This window comes from Phaenicophaeus curvirostris, chromosome 6 (assembly GCF_032191515.1).
Source record: "Phaenicophaeus curvirostris isolate KB17595 chromosome 6, BPBGC_Pcur_1.0, whole genome shotgun sequence".
NCBI classification, from domain to species: domain Eukaryota; kingdom Metazoa; phylum Chordata; class Aves; order Cuculiformes; family Cuculidae; genus Phaenicophaeus; species Phaenicophaeus curvirostris.
The window spans coordinates 43,661,509-43,682,154 of record NC_091397.1 but is presented as its reverse complement, the minus strand read 5'-3'; the positions used below and the strand labels follow the sequence as shown (position 1 = coordinate 43,682,154).

Sequence of the window (20,646 nt, the reverse complement as noted above, 5' to 3'; positions counted from 1 at the left end):
CCTTTCAGCATCCAGACTATCTGTCTTCCGGGAGAGGCTCAGCTCTTCCAAAACCCAACTCCTCTCTCCAGGGGGCAAAGCAACCTCTTCTCCAGCTGCTTTTGAAAACAAGAGGCCCACTGAAGTCAATGGAAACAGAGAGGCTAAAACTGCATTGGTAGGATGCAGTGCAGCTCTCAACCAACAGGATCTAAAGAGGGTGACAAACCTCAGTACAGCTGATAATCTCTCTGCCTAGTTAACTCACCCCAGCTGGGAAGTTGCATGAAGCAAGGCTAGTGAGCTGGGCAGCGAGGTTAGGTGGGAAATGATGGACAAATGTCTAATAACTGCCAAGTGCAAAGACTGACAGCTGTGCTCCCCTTACTGAGCAGTGTTTTTAATATCATACTTTGTTCCTATAATCCAGACCTAGGATGCTGGACCTGCATGCCACAAATTCCTGGAAAGCTGAATCCAAATCCAGATGACAGCTTGCCAGCTTAGCATCCTTCAGCCCACAGAAATAGTTACAGCAGCATTGGGAGCTGCTTGAACAATCAAAGTGTAGATGCAACGTCATTGGGGCATCACATTCAGATTTCCCAGGCTTTGGTAACAACAGAATCTAACCACAAACTTTTCAATTAAATCAAAACAACTTTAACAATTCATATTATCCTGTTGGGTAGAATTTCACTTTTTGGATACATTCTGTATAACTTAAAATAGCTTCAGCATATGCTTGCTTCTTCCTCATTAAATGTTTCCAGGAAAGTCTTAGCAGTCTTACTTGTGGATGAAGAACTTTTGCTTCAGTTTCCCAGACAACCTGCTGCATTTGCACCTAGAACATCACTGCAAAATCTCATTAAAGCCCACAACTGTCTTTAATCACTTACCCAGTCTTCCCCCCACCCCTGTTTACCTGAGATATGAGTGACAACAGAAAATCCTGGGATGCAACTCCCTGTGCTTGGGAGCTTTATGGAAAGACTGTCAGTGTCAGGCACAACTGGTGTCTGTCAGAATTGGGTCATTTCAGTGCCTAGTACAACCTGTTTGAAGGCAGAATATTATGCAGTAGGCACCTGATTCACTTTCCTAACGAAGCTGTAGACTTTTGCAAAGGCATGGGAACATTAGATCACACGCACAACTCAGGGAAGAAGTCTGAATGTCTCAACCTCTTTCAAAATTTACTGTTTTTACTGGGATAGTTAATAGTGCAGGCACATCACCAATAGTTCCCTCATCTAAAGGACCCATTACATAAGTGTGGACATAAGAGCCACAAGGAAGTGCTGGTCTCCCCGTGGACTCCCTTATATGATTCACGCTAAGTGTTCATATAGGCATACGTGGTATTTTGTAGTGGCATCCTATTCTACAAGTTGTTTACCACACATACTATTTATATCTTTTGCTATCAGAGCTTGAGTATCTGTACCACAGATGTCTGTTTAAACTGACAAACAGATACATACAGTATGCAATAAAATACCAATCCTTAAGCGTAGAGGAATGTTCCTGCTGTTAAGCTGGTTTGTTATGATTTCACTTAGAGACAGATAAAGATGATGGAATATGACTTCTCCCTGACAAAAAATTGGGTTTCTTCCCAGAGGCTCAGAAATGCTCAAGCCTCGAGTCTCTCTCTGCTGTCTCCCTTGCCTGTGTGTTTGATATATGATGAGTGCTCCCTTCCTATGCAAGCAGGTTAGTCCTTTCAGGCCACAATATCTCCTGTAGTAAGGCAATATATTTTACGCTGAACCACTCCTGACCACTATTTGGGAGCAGATAAATACAAACCAGCCAAATAGCCTCTCTGGCTTACTGATATGTTTTCTTCCCTTGTGTTTTGCATAACACAAAGAAGAAGGGGGCAGGCAGCCCTTCGTGAAATCCCACTTCTATGTATTTTCTGGGTAATTGCCCTTTAGAATACAAGCAAGAAGGAAAAAATACATTTATACGGAAGAGAAATGAAATGTACCAGAGGTAGCAATTTCTTTCTCATGCTACTGTAACAGCATCACATTCTTCACACCCAGTTTCAATGGAAAATTGCAAGCTATCTGTTTATCAAAATATGCTCAGGGAGAAATCCTGCTCACCTTCTTTATGTGAATGAGTAACCCTTATTTGAATGAGTAGTTCATCCAGAGGCAGAGTTTCAAGGCACTATGTGACCCACCTCCTCCCTTGCTCAAGGTGCAGCTTTTTGCACTCCCTCTCTGCTTTGCTTCTCCATCCAGCCGCGCTTGTGAAGTCACAAGCAAAGAGCAAGAGATCTTGGGATAAGACCTTGCACATATATCTTCCAATCTTTAAGGTAATCCTGTTTGTCTAATAGGGGTACAATTTAGAACTGTCTCGCCACTGCAATGAGAAAAAAGCCCCATGCTAACCACTTGACTGAAGGGTAACTCCAGTCAGCTCAAGGGCTGTTTCTGTTGCAGCACAAAATCATTAAACAAGCTGTAACAAATGTTGTTGTGCTCACTGAACAATATACCTGCCAAGTCAAATTGATGATATCAACAAGAACATTTTAACTGCCCTGGCAACAGAAAACTTTCTTGAAGCTATTTGGGCGCTTTGTGTATTTTCAGGTGACAAGCCTTGGCTCAAAGCCCTGCATCAATGCATCACTGAATCTCACTCATATTAAAAATCTAATCAGAATCCATATTCAAGTGCTGTAAGCAGTCCCTGTGCTTCCTACGGTTCATCTAACCACCATGAATAACTTGGAAACAATTAAGCTTTTGACCAAAATTACATGCTACGTGACTTCAGTCTATGGAAGACTGATTTGTTGACTCCAAAATTTTCTATTGAACATTATTATATCTGGGCCTAATCCCTTTCCTCCATTTTTTATGATTGATAGTGTATACATTATGACACGCAGAGCTGTAGCAATTAAGGCACGGACCCTGTCGATGAGGCAACAAGCAGGATCACCTTTGTTGAGTGGATGCAAATCTTATATAGTGTTTCTGTATCCAGTCAGCAGCTACCCCAGCAAATTTTCACGTGTGAGAAACCCGCAGTTACAGCGATAAAGTGCAACCCACTATTTACCACAGATGTGGCCCTTATCTTCATGTTTTCTGTCTAATGCATTCTTTTCTTATTAACTCACGGGTCTTAGTAAAGATTCCAAGGTCTCACCAAGCTAACAAGCATGAGAACACCGTCCGTTTGCTCTGTGCTTGCTGCTAGTATCACGGGTATGCCAAGGCATCGGCCGCTTGTCCCAGCATACACACCACAGTGAAATCTTTCATGCCCGCGCAGAGCTGTATTTTTTTATTTAACATTATATGCATCCTTATTAAATACTACAACAGAGTAACTGCCAAAACCAGCAAGCAGGTGTTTTACAGGTGTAGCACAGATGTACTTCAAATTTGTTTTGAGAGCAGGCTTAAGAAAGTGACTAATTTGGAAGCAATGGAACTTAAGTACAGGCAAATAATTGTTTTTTATTGTGGAAAATTCTGTTCTATCCTATCCTCCAGAGATGTACTTAATCCTTTGTCCAGAGGGCTGAGTAGACTAGAGCCAGTATCAGTATTGATCATGCTGATTACAAAATTATGTAAGTACATACCTACATTTATCAAAAGGGCCCTGACTTGAATGCACGTTGGCATTTATGTTCACTCCCTTTCCTTGCTCCTCTTGAGTCACTTGCTTTCCCCTGAGAAGTGACTCAGCAGATGTGGTTAGGGGCACTGGGGCAGACTTACCCTATGGAATAATTTTAGTAGAAATACCGCTGTAGTTGAAGAATTGCTTTAAGAAGTTATCAAAAGAAAGGAAATGTGCTCATTTAACTTATATTTTCACAAATACACAGAAACCTGTGAGGGTCTGTATGCCTGGTAGTCAATAAAAGTCCCACCTTCTCATATATTGGTTGAGGTAGTCATGCGACTCCAGCTCCTTCTTCTCCAGGCAGCTGCCACAAACAGCGGGAAAGGTGTTGCATCCCATGTACCGTGACAGATATGCTCTAATACAATAGCTGGATATTCCTGCTAGGATTGAAAGAGAGGTTAGCAGTGACTTTGGTTCTCTTGAACAGAGACAAGGGAACATAGAAAGTCCTTCGGTCTTTCCTTCATTTTAACCTGCTCTGTCTTAGTTAGACTGCTAGGACAATGCAACTACCGTACAATGGAAATAGGTCACTTACATAAAACTCACTAAGTAAAACGAGTGTAAAAAGTAAATGTGCTATTAGCTATTTACATGCTTACCTCAGTCAGGAGATAGCATATTCAGAGTATTGCAGTAACAAGCTTCAGATAGTAAAAAAAAAATATGCCTAGCTTGCTAGGGCTGAAAAAATGAGGAACTTCCTGTGTTCTTGCAACAGATGCTGTGCTTCATACCATGCTTCCAGCACAGGGAAGATGTTGTGCATCATTGCTATTCTCAAGTGCAGCAGAATTGGAGAGCCAGTGTGTAGCAATTACCCTGGTACATCAGATCTCAGCACTAAATGGAGCTGTACTCACCTCTGTCTGGTGCGTGCAGGCTGTTCTGCTCCCTGTAGCACATCCTCTTCTCTGTTACAGGCTTCTGCCACCCTTTGCTTGTGCATTTGCGAGCTCTGTGCAGCAAGTCTTGTTCTCAGTGTTGGTATGGTACTGTGTTAGGTATGGTCTTTAGATATCACTGCAGTGTATAGTCATAAAGCAACTGCTTGATCTGATCTTTTTTTAATAATAGAGGAGATGAAATACTCAGAAATTCAGCTAGAATTCCTAGTGAGTACCCTCTCACCAGCACGCGGTACTTGTCCAGTGCTCTTTGGGCAGCTGGATGAGTGTAACCCTGTTGGCTGAAAGCTACTTTGGTTTACACAACAAAAGAAAATGCTATCTTATACAGCAGCTGTGTTTCAAGCACAATGAACTGTGTCTTGAATACTCTCTTTGAGGCTGAATTGGCTCTTCTACCACCTGCCTCATGGATATCTACACTAAATACACACCCTATCATTTCAGGACTCACCGAACTTGTTCTGATGTTGAGAGTCAGAGCACGGTAGAAGCCACCAACCTAAAACTTACTCAGGTGAACATTCTGTCATTAGGACAAGGAGTGCATTTACCTGTTTTTATTGTTTTCATTCTAGGTTTAAAATGGTAGGGAACAGAATCTCTCATTAACAGCTGTTGGTAGGAATAACACTGGCTCAGTCTTTTATGTGTTTATTTAGTGATGTCACAAACACTGTGGGGATAAGGAAGCTGAAGCAGGAGATTTGCTCCTCAAAAATAGTACGGTTTAGATTTCATGCGCTTCCATTTATAGTTTTTCTGTGGGTTTTCTAAAACTCGTTCTGTGTAATTAATAAGGCATATTCAGGCAAAAGAATATGATTCCCATAGACAGAAGAGAGAAATACTTTTGACTAACCAGCACATGCATGCTATTTTAAGGTTTTTAATCCCATTTTTATCTCTTCCCTGGCTTCCCTTGCTAAATTCACATTTCCAAGATGATCAATCCTAGCTCTTCCTCAGAAGTCTGTCATCATTACTGTGGTCAGCTGGTCAGTAAAGCTTGCCACTGAAGATACATGCCCCATATGAAACAACTGCTCCAAAGCACTTCAACTCTTGCTGAAGAAGAATGCTACAAAACAACAAATAAACTTAATGAGGATTAAACCCTCTGTTTTGCTACATCATTTCCAGCTGGACCAGGGCACTGTGCATTAACCTAATTAGAGGCAAAAGCCAAATTATCTGATTTTGATGGAGCTTGCATTGCATGTAGAGACACTTTGGCTACAGAGGCAATTATTTCTCAGTCCCTAGGAGTTTCAGTCCACAGAATTGCATACAACGTTAAAGTGATCCATTAAGGTTGGCCCCCAAAACTGACCTGGCTGACTCTTGTTCATCTCTGAAGTAATGACTGTAGAGCAGGAAGGAGGAATGTAAAATGATACATGCTGCTTTTGCTCACCTCCAGCCTGAGACAGAAGCCTGCAGGATGGTAGGTCTACTTACAGATGCTTTCACATGTGACCCATATTAGGACCAAATCAGGATCTTTCAATATATAAACATAACCAAAAAGAGAGGAAAATCAGGAATGTCTTGAGCATGAAAAAAAAAAGAGGAGAAAATTTTAAAAAATTATATTCAACAAAAAGACTGAGGGAGTTGCTCATCAGCTGCATCAGCCAAAATAGACACACAGACAAATTGACAGTATCATAAGAATACTTGCCTTCTCAAGGAAATACACTGAAGTGGAAGCTGATAGCTATTTCAAACGAAATTTTGGTAGAAAAGATGTGTGAAAGAAGGAGGATCTCTTCCTCCTCTTTTCAATCTTTCTTCATTTGAGAAACAAACTTGAAGCCATTAAAATCATAGCAAAGGAGTCTAGGTTATTTTTGTGCTTAGCACATCGACTCTTGCCATTACACTGACAATTCTTTACCTCTGGTCCTTACTCTTTGCAGTCAGAGGAGAAAAGTCTGATTTTAGCAGGGTACCTGTTTAACAGCATTCACTTTCAGAGCATGCTTTCCTACCACCAAGATGCTGGAGCATCATCATGGAGAGCGGTACACCTCCATTTGCACTGTGCTCCGAGGGTCAGGGTGTTTTGGGGCAGACATGTGGAATGACTCTCTAACTTTAACCCTGCCAACCCCAAGGACTCAGGTAGAGCATCCTGGCATGCCTAGACTACAAGTGTTGAGGGCAGTAGACTTTTTCACTGTAACTGATACTAGAGCAACCATCATTGCTACTGCTGTAAGGAAGAGCATTAGCTGTGCGAACCTTAATGATGACAATGGAAAATGCCTTCACTTTCTGTTGGTGGGGGTTTTTTTCCCATAGAGTTATATGTACAGACAGTCAATGTTTTCTTGTCTTGAAGTGGTCATTTCTTCATGCTTTCCCACGTCAAATATTTTAAGCATCTTAGTCCAGATATCTAAACTGTTTATGGAACAGCAGATGTCCAAATCCACTAGGAAGTGACTCTCATAACTAGCCAGTCTGTTACTACACAGCTCTCTGAACCCCACAGAGGAGCACTCACTCTCCTGTCAAACTGGGGAAGTCATAAGGACTATCCATTCCTTGGTCCATTATCTCCAAATCAGAGGGAGCTGAACTGAGCTGTCTCACAGGGGTAGTGTTAGACTGGCAAGCTAATGTTTATAGAGTTTACTGAGAGAATTAGATGATGATATGGTCATTTGGTGGCCAGAAAGGTGACTGAGGAGAACATAAGAGCAGCCAGACAGGGGGTGATTTCTAGTTTCGTGCTTCTACATCCAAATTAGAAATGACAGAATAGTGTTTAGAAAGCTAATGGACATAAACCCACATCTGTTTTAGCAACTCTATCATACTTTTCCATGTTTTGATCTAGAAAAAAAAGAAAAAAGGAACTGTAAGGTAACACAAAGCTCATGTAAGAATTACCTTCTGTAGGAAAGTACTGAACTTCATGAAGATGTGAAACTTGCAAAGACATAACACACAAACTAAAATCTGTAAGCTGGCAAAAAAGCCCTCCTATTTCTCCAATAGGAGAAAATAAACCCTCTAGCCCTTCCTTATTTCCTTATGTTAATGAAGTAGCATCAGAACAGTTTTGAGCCTGAGAAATCACCCTGTTCCTTTTCGTATGGCTGCAGAACTCCTATCCATTAATTTCCCGGCAGTCTCATAAGCAGTTAAGTACTTTCTTATTAAGGGTTTATTCAAAATTATTTATTAATTTTCATTCCAAAAGACTGATTTTTTTTCTTTTTTTGCTGTACACATTTTCTTTTAATTGCATGTTCTTCATTAAGATGAGTAAAAAGCCATACTATGCAGAAGACAACTGAACAATAGATTAATTCATAAGAGAAGTGTAAAGATCTTCCAGGAGAAAATGTATTATTGTCAGCTGGGATCGGCAGGAGCAAAGGGTCTTCAGTGTTCTCTAAAGCTTGGTCTTAAATCTATAAAAGGTCTTGAACTTCTGACATCATTTTGACATTTCTCCTTCTTTGAACATGAATATTCCTGTCCACATTTCTGTAACAGCCAGGTGCAGTTGTGGGCTAGTATAAATGTACTGGGTTTTTGCAACAATATTGCTAAAGAAACAAATGGCAAAAGCAATGGTATGGAATTACTGGAAGATGAGCTGTCTCACATTAGTAAGGTATTTACTCACTGGGCAAACATCTACTTCTGACTACATCATGATGGTTTCTGCTCAGATTTTTTCACTGTAAAGCACCTAAGTATTTTTAGTAAGTGAGGTACAAACTGCTGTCCACGGGGAGTAACCTACTTCTGTGTGAAATGAGGCACTTCTGATAAGAGAATCGTAGAATGGTCTGGGCTCATAGAATCATAGAAAGTCCTGAGCTGGAAGGGACCCACAAGGACCATCGAGTCCAACTCCTCTCCCTGCATAGGACAACCCCAACATTCACACCCTGTGTTTGAGGGCCTTGTCCAAATACTACTTGAATAATTTTAGGCTTGGTGCCAAATGCCAGGTCCTGCACTTGGGGCACAGCAACCCTGTGCAGTGCTACAGACTAGGAGAAGTCTGGCTGGAAAGCTGCCTGGAGGAGAGGGATCTGGGGGTGTTGGTTGACAGCGACTGAACATGAGCCAGCAGTGTGCCCAGGTGGCCAAGAAGGCCAAATGGCATCTTGGCTTGTATCAGAAACGGCGTGACCAGCAGGTCCAGGGAGGTTATTCTCCCTCTGTACTTGGCACTGGTGAGACAACTCCTCGAATCCTGTGTTCAGTTCTGGGCCCCTCACCACAAGAAGGATGTTGAGGCTCTGGAGCGAGTCCAGAGAAGAGCAACAAAGCTGGTGAAGGGGCTGGAGAACAGGCCTTATGAGGAGCAGCTGACAGAGCTGGGGTTGTTTAGCCTGGAGAAGAGGAGGCTGAGGGGAGACCTCATTGCTCTCTACAACTACCTGAAAGGAGGTTGTGGATAGGAGGGAGCTGGGCTCTTCTCCCAAGTGACAGGGGACAGGACAAGAGGGAATGGCCTCAAGCTCCACCAGGGGAGGTTTAGGCTGCATATCAGGAAAATATTTTTCACAGAAAGGGTCATTGGGCACTGGCACAGGCTGCCCAGAGAGGTGGTTAAGTCACCTTCCGTGGAGGTGTTTAAGGCACAGGTGGACGAGGTGCTAAGGGGCATGGTTTAGTGTTTGATAGGAATGGTTGGACTCGATGATCCGGTGGGTCTCTTCCAACCTAGTGATTCTGTGATTCTATGTGTGATCACTGCTTCCCTGGGGAGCCTGTTCCAGCGCTCCACCACACTTTGGGTGAAGAACCTTTTCTGAATAGCCAACCTAAACCTCCCCTGGCACATCTTCCTGCCGTTCCCTTCCGTCTCATCATAGGTCACCAAAGACAAGAGGTCATCGCCTGCTCCTCCTCCTCCCTCTGTGAGGAAGCTCTAGGCTGTCATGAGGTCTCCCCTCCGTCTCCTCCAGGCTGAACAGACCAAGCGATTTCAGCTTCTCCTCACGCGGCTCCAAACTCTCTAAACCTTTCAAGGGGCCTTTAAGGGGCACCTGGTCCCGGAGGCAGGGCCGGGCTCTCCCCGCCCCGCCAGGTGCGGCAGGAAGCGGCGCTGCCGGACCCGCCCGCGCCCGCCTCGGCGCCGGGGCCCGCGGGGCGATGGCGGCGGGACGGGCGCTGCCGGCGCTGATCGCCGCGATGATCGCCGCCGCCGCGCAGATCCCGCCCGGGGAAGGTAGGCACGGGGCAGCCCCCGCTCTCCCGCGGCTCTCCCGACGGGGCGTCCTCCCATCTCCCTCAGTTCGCCTTACGGTTCGGCTTTCGATGCCCCTCGGCCAGCCCGACGGGCCGGCGTTCCAGTGCCCCCCCGGCTCTCCCGGTGGGGCTCCCTCCCACCGCCCCCCTGGTGCCCCCCGGGCTCTCCCGACGGTTCGGCTTACGATGCCCCACGGCTCGCCCAGTGGGTTCGGTTTTCGATGCCCCCCGGCTCTCCCGATGGGGCGTCCTCCCTTCACCCCCGGCTCTCCCGACCGTTTGGCTTTCGAAGCCCCCCGGTTCGCCCAAGGGTTCGGCTTTTGGTGCCCCCTGGCACCCCCAATGATTCAGCTTTCAATGCCCCGCGGCTCGCCCAATGGGTTTGGTTTTCCATGCCCCTCGGCTTTCCCGACGGGGTGTCCTCCCTTCGCCCCCGGGATCTCCCGGCTTCGCCCCCGGTTCGGCTTTTGATGCCCCCCGGTTGACCCAAGGGTTTGGCTTTTGATCCCCCTCAGCTAGTCCGAGGGGTCGGCTTTCCAATGCCTCCCAGGCTCTCCCGACGGTTTGGCCTCCAATGCCCCACGGCTCACCCAATGGGTTCATTTTTTGATGCCCCCCCGGCTCTCCCGACGGGGCGTCCTTCCATTGCCCCAGGCTCCCCCAATGGGTTTGGTTTTCGATGCCCCACGGCTCCCAGTGGTTTGGTTTTCGATGCCCCCCGGCTCCCCGGACGGGACTCCGCGGGCAGGGGGGACCCTGCCTTGCAGCTGAGCCCTGCCTTGCTTTTCTTGGCCACACCGTTTAACGAGTGCTGGTATTTAAAGGGCAGAGCAGCTAGCGTGCACATGGGGCTTTACGCTGGTGGGAGCCCCCCTGGGGAGACCCGCGGTTCCCATGGCACTGCCCGGCTCCTCGTCCTTGGGGGGCGGCCTGGAAATGCGTGCTGCTGGGCTGGGGACCTGGGGCACCACTTAAAAACAGCGTAGAAATAGGGGCATCCACTTTCAGCGCCTCTTGTTTGAACCTTCCTTTTTCTTTCTCCACTGGAGTCCTGCGCTTGGGTCCCAACAACCCCGTGCAGCCCTACAGGCTTGGGGAAGAGCAGCTGGAAAGCTGCCTGTGTAAAAGGACTTGGGGATGTTGGTCAACAGGCAGCTGAACATGAGCCAGGAGTGTGCCCAGGTGGCCAAGAAAGCCTCCTGGCTTGGATCAGAAACGGTGTGGCCAACAGGAGCAGGGAAGTGCTTCTTCCCCTCTACTCGGCACTGGTGAGGCCGCACCTTGAAAACTTGTGTTCAGTTTTGGGCCCCTCGCTGAGTGAAAGACATGGAGGTGCTGGAGCGTGTCCAGAGAAGGGCGGCAAAGCTGGGGAAGGGGCTGGAGAGCAAGTCTTCTGAGGAGCAGCTGAGGGAACTGGGGTTGTTTAGCCTGGAGCAAAGGAGTGTGAAGGGTGACCTTATCGCTCCCTACATCTACCTGAAAGGAGGTTGTAGCGAGGTGGGTGTTGGTCTCTTCTCCCAAGTAACAAGCTATATGATGAGAGGAAGTGGCCTCGAGTTGTGCCAGGGAAGGTTTAGATCAGGTATTAGGAAAAATTTATTCACTGAAAGAGTGATGAAGCATTGGAACAGGCTACCCAGGGAAGTGGTTGTGTCACCATCCCTGGAGGTATTAAAAAAAACAAAAACCACGTAGACAAGACACTTTAGGGCATGGCTTAGTAGGTATGGTGATGTGTTGATGGTTGGACAAGATCTTTTCCAACCTTAACGTTTCTATGGTTCTAAGTTACTTGCTTGTTACAGCCTCACTTGCTAGAGTATCGATCGTGTAACCAACTCCACAAAGTTTTTTTCCCTGGATGCCAAAGGGGCAGCTGAATTATCTGTAATGAGTACGAATTTGCAGGATGGTGCTCTGTGTTGGACCATGTGTTTGCATAAGCTTTTAAGTGAACAGAATCATATTATTTATGTAGAGCAATGGATGAACTGTTCCTGCAGGGAAATGGAATGGCTTGTGTGCCCAGCCATGTCAGAGAGGGAGGATGCTGCTCACTGCAGAATCTCTCTCTTGAAATTCCTGGATGTTTCGTGCAATCCTGCACATATAACCCGTGACTAATTTTCTTAAATCTTGTCTACGACCCTGAAAGAATTCCAGTTATGAATGCAGAGTGTATGGGGTTTTTGTCAATTTCCAAAGACACTTGACTGAAAAAAAAAAAATGCCCATCCTCAAATCTGAACTCTGTTTCAAAACTATCAGTCTGGTTAAAGATTCCTGAAGTATGAATCCTTCTATACAAAAGAACTGCTGAGTTATTTACAGTGACTATGAATAACCTAAAGAGTTTGATGTGAAATTTGTGCCTTTTAAACATTTCTGTTACCTTTAACTGCACTGGTTATAGCAAAGTGTGGCTCACAGCCATTGTTACTATAAACAATGTTGACCGAAAAAAATGTTGACTGTGAAATAGGACAGCACTGAGGTTTAAATTCAAGCTGTGTAGTCTTTTAAATAAAACATTTGTGTTTAATGCTCTGACTCAAGTGAATGACAGCCATTTGCCTGTCTAAGCCCTTCAGAGGAAAAAGAAAAAAAATTATAGTATAGTTAACTGTGCTGTTTCTAAAGAAAACAAACTTTTAAAACCTTAGATGGATCAGTGCTAGAAGGAGAGGAGATAGACTTCCCGAAGATATTGTATGGTTGAAGTAGCAAATGAGAAAACCCTTGATTGCGTCTTTTTTTATACATAGATCTAGACTTTCACTCGAGATGCAGCCTATTAATCCTGCATTCACACATTAATCCACGCTATCTGGTCAAACTGTGATATCAAAATCCTTTGTACCTTTTATTTTTCCTCCCCATAAATCTTCTTGGTATTTCACCTTAAACTTCATGGGCTTGCTTTTGAGGTATAATACAGCTCTTCTTGAGACAATGTCTTTGGCCTTTCCTTATTATCACTTCTTCCAGCTTCTTTCTCTCTGTCATGTTTGAAACATCCAAATGAATTGTGCATTTGCATTGGCATGGAAAAAAAAGTTTATACCTCCTTTATGCAAGGTTGAGCCTACACCATTTGGTTGGATGCAGCAGTGAGCAGGGTACAGGTGGCTGTATGATGGCTGTGTCCCTGGACAGCCAAGCAAGTCTGCTTTGTGTGTGATTGTAATAGCTCTTCTCATGAAAATGGCAAAACCAAATTGGATGGGAAAGTGCAGGAAATCAAAGGAAGATGGAGAGTCCGATGAATAATGTCTAGTCTGTTCTTACTGTGAAAACTTCTCTACAGAAAAAGATCTGTGATCTGGGAGGTCCTTGGCTTCATCTAGAGGAGCCAGGGAGAGAGTTCTCCCCAGCCTGTGACCTTGCCCTCAGTCAAACCATGAAGTTGCTCTGTAAAGCAAAGTTAGTAACAATGAAGTAGCACAAACCACCAGAAGACCCACCAGTTTGGTACCTCTGTTGGTGGTCCCTCTTCCTACCTCCTTCAGTCTCTTCCTTTCCTCCCGCATGCTTCTGCTTGCTTGTTGCTCTCCTGCAGAACAACCACTGCTCCTGTGGGCCAGGTCTTCTGTCATTGCATCAGACTCTAACTTGGTTCCTTCCTCCTCTTTGTGGATCCCTAGTCCCTCTTGAAAAAGACGTGGTTGAGTCTCGGCTGCATTCATGGCATGGGTTGGCAGGCTGAAGGTCGCAATGGTGTGAGTGGAACTGGGAGGGGGCAGGGGGGGAAGGTTCCTTCTGAAGCTTTTTGCTGGAACTCATATGCCTGGTGCAACCTTTATCCCAGTGGGAGTTGCTGTTGTTATTGCCCGACCAAAACTTTAGTTGAAACATTTCTCTGAGCATAAGTTTGTCCTAAAAAACCCAAGATCAGGTTAACATTGTCCCCCACACCCCTGTGTAGTTTGTAATTTTTAAGGCGTTCTCTTTGCCCTCGTGCTGATGTTGGTACTGGCTCTACTGTTGCTGCATTTTGGCTGCAAGTTGGAGCAATCTTCCTGTCAGCGAGGCCAGTTTTTGGCTGGATGTGCAGAACCATGCACAAGGTAGCCGGGAAGCACATGTGCCTCTTCTTGCTGATTAGTGATGCTCTGGTGGGATGACTACAAGACTTGGTGTGCCTGTCTCTAAAGTTTTCTCTTCTCACCCTTGATGAACTCTTTTCTTCTCTCACCTTCTCCCTTCACCCTTTCCCAGCAGGTGCAGTATTATAAGGCTGTCCTTACTTCCCAATAGGAATGTGTAGATCAAGCATGGCTGGTCACATTATCTTCAGAGGAGCTTGTGGTTTCAATTCAGATGCAACTTTGTGCAACATAAGTTATCATATGAAACTTTGGTTAACTACCTAAAGAAGCGTTTGATGCAGAAGCTGTGCATAGATGTGGGAGTGTGAACAAAGCATAGTATATCTGACCTTTGAGAATATGTCTTACAACTGAAAACATTTATTTGAAATGCTAATAATGAAGATATTCAGGCTTTTATGATGTCTATGAAACATAAGGATACTTTAAATCCAAAATATTTGTTTGTAGAATCATAGACTAGTTAAGGTTGGAAGGGACCTTAAAGATCACCCAGCCCCAACCCCCCTGCCATGGGCAGGGACATCCCACTAGATCAGATTACCCAAGGTCCCATCCAACCTGGCCTTAAACACCTCCAAGGACCTTCTCCAGTTTATACCCATACCCTCTTGTCCTGTCACCACAGCCTTTATGAATAGTCCCTCTCCAGCTTTCCTGTAGGCCCCTTTCAGGTACTGGGAGGTCACTATAAGATCTCCTCGAAGCTTTCTCTTCTCCAGGCTGGACAAGCCTGTACTCATAGGGAAGGTGCTCCAGCCCTCGGATCATCTTTGTAGCCTCCTCTGGACCCGTTCCAACAGCTCCGTATCCTTCTTACGCTAAGGATTCCAGAACTGGACACAATACTCCAGATGAGGTCTCACAAGAGACCTTATATGGTAGAATCTGCATGTGTATTTTGGGGTTTGTCTTTAAAATGTCTTTGTTATAATATATGAATCTGCAGATAATGGTGCCTTTTTCTTGCTCTACCCTCCATGTTACTTTTTCTTGGCAACTGACTGATCTGAGTCACGTATCAGTCTTAACATGAATAGCTGCCACTTTTAATAAAATTAACTCCAAGCTGTTAGCAGGGTCTTTCTGGTGTTCTGACTGAATATAAATAATTGGCTTGTTTGTGCTTCTCTGAATGTCAGTGGAAGCTGGATTATTTTCTTTGAGTTGCCATTTGTTCATTCAGTTGAGACCTCTGCTTTTAAGACCAGAACTAATGTGCTTGCCTCATGCCACTGTGCATCTGGAGTGCTTAGCTTTTACTCTCTAGAAAATAACATGTATAGTAACTTACTAATTTGTGTGTTTCAGTTCTGGTATTACTGCCTTAAATTTTCCATGAGAAAATACACTTAATTCTTTTTCTAACTCAATTCCAGGGTTTTTGAGAGTTTGAGATGTTTGTTTTTTAACAAGTAAGCCTTGCCTACTTATGGCTTTCATTTGTTTGTCTCTTTCAAGTCTGTAAGGATGCAGAAGTAATGTGAGAGCCCAAGTGGAAATGCGAGGGGGTGGGAACATGAAAATATTTGAGGATTAATACACTGAATTGAACTTCTTGTCCATAGCAGCACAGGTGACCACCAATTTGAGTGCCCCCACCAGAGATCCTCAGTTAGGTCGTGGTCTCTGGAGTCATGTGTGCATCAAGTTTCTCCAGCAGCTGTACCCTTGGTCATGATGTTACTCCTACGCAAAACTGAAAACACCAGCAAATAGCAGCTATTTGGCTAAGTAGTGGCCCCTGAGAGAAGAAAGGTGTTGTGGTGGGCTTGTGAGTCTTTTGTGCCAGAAGCTGTCATTTCATGAGCTGTAGTGGCTTACCAGCCAAAAAATAATTAAGAGGGAACTGTCTGGAAAGGATTCTTTTGGCATTGGCTCAAGGCATGGGCTCAAAGGACTGGCTAGGGGAGAAATGGGTGGAAGGGGTGGAGCTAAAGCTCATGTCCAGTCTACCACCACGGACCTGTGCATGGAGGAAATTGTTCTTCAGGTAGAAGATTGCTCTACACTGATTTTCATTCTGACTTGTGCGCCTTGTTTTGTCATACTGTAACAGGAGTTTGTAGACAGAAATCAGGGTGTGCTTTATGAAACAAACAAAGAACTTTTTCCTTACCTGATATCAGGTATCCTTCAGATCAGTTGTGTTCAGGCTTGTTAATTACTGAAATGAATTAATCTTATCTATAAACAATATTGGACTAGAAATGAAAATAGGAGGAAAGTTACTGGAAAAAAAGGTTTTGACTTCTTGAAATAAATATTGCTGGGCCTGGGTTTATTGATATAGCTGTTATCGCACGGCTTGCTTGATGTCTATACATATATATGTTACATAAAAAGCTTTGGAATCCACATGTGCCAACACCTCAGTCTTAGGCAGAGACTGAACAACTTTACACTTCGTTCATTCCAGAAATATTTCATATTAGAAATACCACGAGGACCTATCCTTTGAGAACAAAGTCAATACCCTTTTGGCTTTACCTGTGTTGACTGGTACAGCTCCACGTGACAGGCATATGGTGTGTTTGCAAATTACTGTAGATAATGGGTGAGTAACTCTCTTCCTTCTACACTACTCTCTCCCTACTGATTGGATTTTCACTTGCGTTTTGTAATTGCTAATAGTTAAATGTGGCCTTCTTTGGGTCCTGGGTAGTGATGGACAAATGCAACCTGAGAGCAGTGAATGTGTGTGGAGGTGCACACCTTTGTGTTGTAACTGACATGGGGTTGCTGGTGGTACTGGGTGATCACTGTGTCTGTGCTGTGGGGAGCTGGGTATTGCTCACCACTGTCATGAGTGGACTGTTTAACTGAACTGATCGGATTTTCCTATTATGTCTGTGGCAAGGACCTCCCACTGTCTTCTGGGCACTGCTTTTGAACTCTCCCTTTGGATGCTTTCTGATCTTGGTATCTGTGCAAGAGCTCCTAGAAAGGCTCACTGCAGCAAAGTTAGGCTAGAGGATCTGGGAAAAATGGGTCTTGGACACCATTTTTTATCTAAATGGACTTGTTTCGGGTAGCCCCATATCCTCTCCCCTTGCTTTTCTTAAGTTTCTGTTAAAGTATTTCTATAGTTATACATTTTTTAATAATTTTTGGAATTTATAAACTTTTGCCCAATTTTGGGAATGACTAAAGCTGTTACCTTAATAGAGAATTTCCAACCGTTTCTGGGACACTGGCAGTCTTTCTGAGGCTGTTCAAGTATCCCTGTAAGGCTTCAGCTCTGGAGTGGATAATGTGCCTGCTGCTTTGGTGTGTTGAAGCACAACCATTAACCAATTCCTGTTGAACACCCAGTGACTTTTGGTGGTCTTTGAGTAGGATTCAGCTGGTAGAGCTTGAGCATCTTCCCTGGGCTCAATATTCTCTAATGTGATGGAGGTGTGACCATACAGGTTCCTCTTGCCCAAAATCAGCTTGTGCCACCAGAGTGTGAAGGGAAGGATGTGGGTTGTGCTGCACTTAGTAAACTGTTGACCGTTGGCTGTTATGTCAGAGCAAAATCCGTTTCTGTGTTGGCTGGTGACAGAGGTGAGGGTTTGCCGTCTATAGCTTAATCTGGCCAGTGTAGATAGTATTGATGGGACTTTCTGGAAGACTTTCAGGAAAATACAGCTGAAGAATTGTGCCCTAACACTTAGTAGATGTGCATTTTGTGTGTTAGTAAGGTCTTGTCTGCTTCTGAGTGCCTAGGCTGCCAGTACTGTGGGAAAACTGGTTTATGTTTTCTTTTACCTAGCTCATATGGTGGGGGAGAAGTCTCACCTGTACCTGTTCCATTGGATGCCTTTTAAGAACCATCCTGAAGGGTGCCATATGATAGCCTGCTTCAAACTGTGCCTATTGATTTATTGGGGAACAAAGTGGTGTGGTTACTTGCTGTTAGAGTAAATGCTTATTAGGAGAGATACAATCACGCTGGCATTTTGGAGTTGGCCCTGGGTCTGTGGGTGGAGGTGGGATATAAGTGTACAGAGACAGCAAACTGTGAAGAGTGAGAAGGGATTATTTGAACTTCTTCAGAAGTGAGAGACAAAGATCTGTTGGCAGGGTATTTGGTGTGGGAGGGACCACTGATTGTGAAATGTCCTCTTCCACCTTCATTAACCAGAGCCAAGACCGAAGAGCTGCTCAGACATGCTCCAGGATGCTGTCCTCTTGCTGGCTTACATCAAGGTAGGGATAAACAGTGCAAGCAAACACCCCTTTGATCAAGGGAGGCTCCTGCAGTGACTTGCATGGTGTCTGTGTTCCTTGTGCCAGTGTGACATTTTCCTGTCAAGCTGCACAGACCCAGGTATCTTACATTTCATATGTTGTATGTGAGTTGGTGGGCAGCCTGTGGACAGCACTCATTGAGTTTTGTGACTCATTTCTACAGAAACAACAAAACTTAGTATCTGTAAAGTAATAAAGGCAGCCCAGACTCAAAATTCTCCCCTCTTTAATTACAATTAGACTTGCGAAGTCCCAAATGTCTTTTTTTATCTATTTTAAACGTCTTGCGTGTGATTTATGTCTTAATTATCCTTCTATAAATATTCCAGAGAAAGTGGTAGAAGTACTAAAATTTATAATTGTAGGGTTTTTTTAAAAGTTATTGTTAAACTGAAAGTACGTGATTCCTTTGAAGTATTACAAGTTGAAGTAATGAATTAACTTTTGAGTGAGCAGCCTTGATGGCCTGGGGTACTGACAGACCTCTGGTGAATTGTGCTGAGATGGCTTGTAACATCACTATGGCAAAGTGTCCACCCTTCCTCCCTGGTAAGGAGGAGAATGGAATGTGTGACATCTCACCTGCTTCATATCCCCATTCTGGCTATCAGTTTAAACTATCAATGGAGATTAGGGGGCTGTACTGTGGTGGCTGAGGAATGGATATTCTCTCCCAGGTGCCCTCTCCTGAGATATGGGTGGCTACTCAGGCATAATAGTCATTGGCAGTGTCTATCTGTAAATGTTTACAAACTTTACAGATCTTAAGCTTTAATTTTTGGGGTGATTCCATGAAAGCAATCATTTCACAAAATAGGGACGTCATATCCCAAGCAAGTGTGGGATTGGAAGACAGCTATAAACATAAGAGCATAAGGACATCATTGAGCAATGTAGTGAGTAGTTAGTTTATATTTAAAATATAAACAGAAAACCTGTTTGCTTTGTTAAGTCCAACAGGATTTCAGCAGCTTGCAGCAAGCAGGGTTGGTTGTAATTTGTGATTTGCTTGTGATCTGTTTGCTGCTCACAGGATCAGGTGAGAAGATTATAAATGGTGTGTGGGTCCTTGACTTGATTTTTCAAAGGGCTTAAAGTTAAAGGGCTTAAGTCAAAGCAGTTACCTGGATGGGCATTGCAGGAGGTTTTGGAGGAGTGGATGATGCAGGAGCAATTGAGTGCTCTAGTTAAACCAGAGAGTTGGACTCAAATTGACAGAAGAAACCTTCAGTAAGGCAGGTACAAAATGTTAGTCAGCAAAGTCCTTGAAATATTTTTTGATCTGTTGGCAAACTTGAGTCAACCTGCGATGAATTATATCTGAGGTGAAGGGAGATGGATGATCAGGTATAGCATTGGTGTATCTCTCTTAGCTGAGCCATTGAGACATTTGCTTGGGATGCAGGAGCTGGAGCCTGCAGTCCCCATCACACAGGAGACAGATTTGAGGTTCCCCTTGCTAGGTGAAGGGTGATGGTTTGGATGGATTGCTCTGAATGGGTGCTAACAGTGCTGCTGTCTCCGGCACCAAGGCTGTCCGTTAGATCAGCAGCAGGAGTTCATATGGCTTGAAACTGAAGTCATTCAGCTTGTAGCAGGGAGTCACTCTGTTAGAGTCATATTCCTTGCTTCTCACGGTCTTGCCATGACCTTTGCAGTAGATTACATGTAGTGGAACTACCTCAGTGGGTACACGCATGCCTGTGGGCCAGCTTCCGTGCAAGGGCTCAGAAGAGCTGGTGAGCTTTCCAGGAGAGCCTACTGAGCTTAGAGGCAAAGAGCACCGCAGTGCCATCCACGTCCTGAGGCAGTGTCACAAAGTGCATGTGCTGGATGAACCCATTCTCCAGAGACGTGTGTTGGTTGTGTGGGTTCAGATCCCCCTTGGGCAGAGTCGGTGTTTGGATCCATGTACTTCATATCCGGAGTGAGTGTTGCTGCTACTTGTCTTCTGCAGCAGCCCAACTCCTCCACCTGCCAGTGACTTGTGAATGGTGTCTGAGTCAGCCCCATCCAACTGGTTTTTATTAAAAAAGGCTGAAGTGAAGCAATCCATGATCTAACTGGAATGACCAGACCAACAGTTTTCATATGTTATTTTGGGATAAATCAATATGTCGGATTTTTTTTTGCTGGGGACTCTTGTCGACTTTAGTTTCTTGGTCTGTCTCATTTTTAATTGTTTAATTCACACAGTGAAGTCATGAAACAATCTGTAGAACCTTATGGATAAATTACTGCAATAAAATGCAGCCTTCTAGCCAAAACCAGTTGGACTCTGTTCTCACTCTAGCTTTGTTTAGCAAGGCACTGCATGTAGCCATAAAAAATGCTGTCCTGCCAAGTCCTTTCCTTGTACATATATATGCATGCTCTCTGTCCCTCCCTTTGTCTTCTACATTGCACCCCCGTTTTGTACAGGGAAAATGGCCTTTTGACATTTATATACACATATTAAAACGTACTAGGAGATTAGTGTCAGGTGCAACAGCAGTAGATAAATTTAAGTTGAG

General features: G+C 44.5%; 1 protein-coding gene across 3 annotated transcripts in view; it reads left to right on the top strand.

Annotated features, from left to right (window-relative positions):
* The first annotated feature begins 9,690 nt into the window (after positions 1-9,690).
* The window catches only part of CDCP1 (CUB domain containing protein 1), a 29,484-nt gene continuing 18,528 nt past the window's right edge, over positions 9,691-20,646 (top strand). Inside the window, exon 1 of one of the 3 annotated variants that reach the window (XM_069860003.1) lies at positions 9,691-9,768. In XM_069860003.1, coding sequence (XP_069716104.1) covers positions 9,693-9,768 — 76 coding nt within the window. In that variant the 5' untranslated portion in view covers positions 9,691-9,692. Of the gene's footprint in view, positions 9,769-11,166; positions 11,286-18,032; positions 18,092-20,646 lie in introns of those variants that run through there. The other 2 variants (XM_069860004.1, XM_069860005.1) reach the window with 2 other exon arrangements.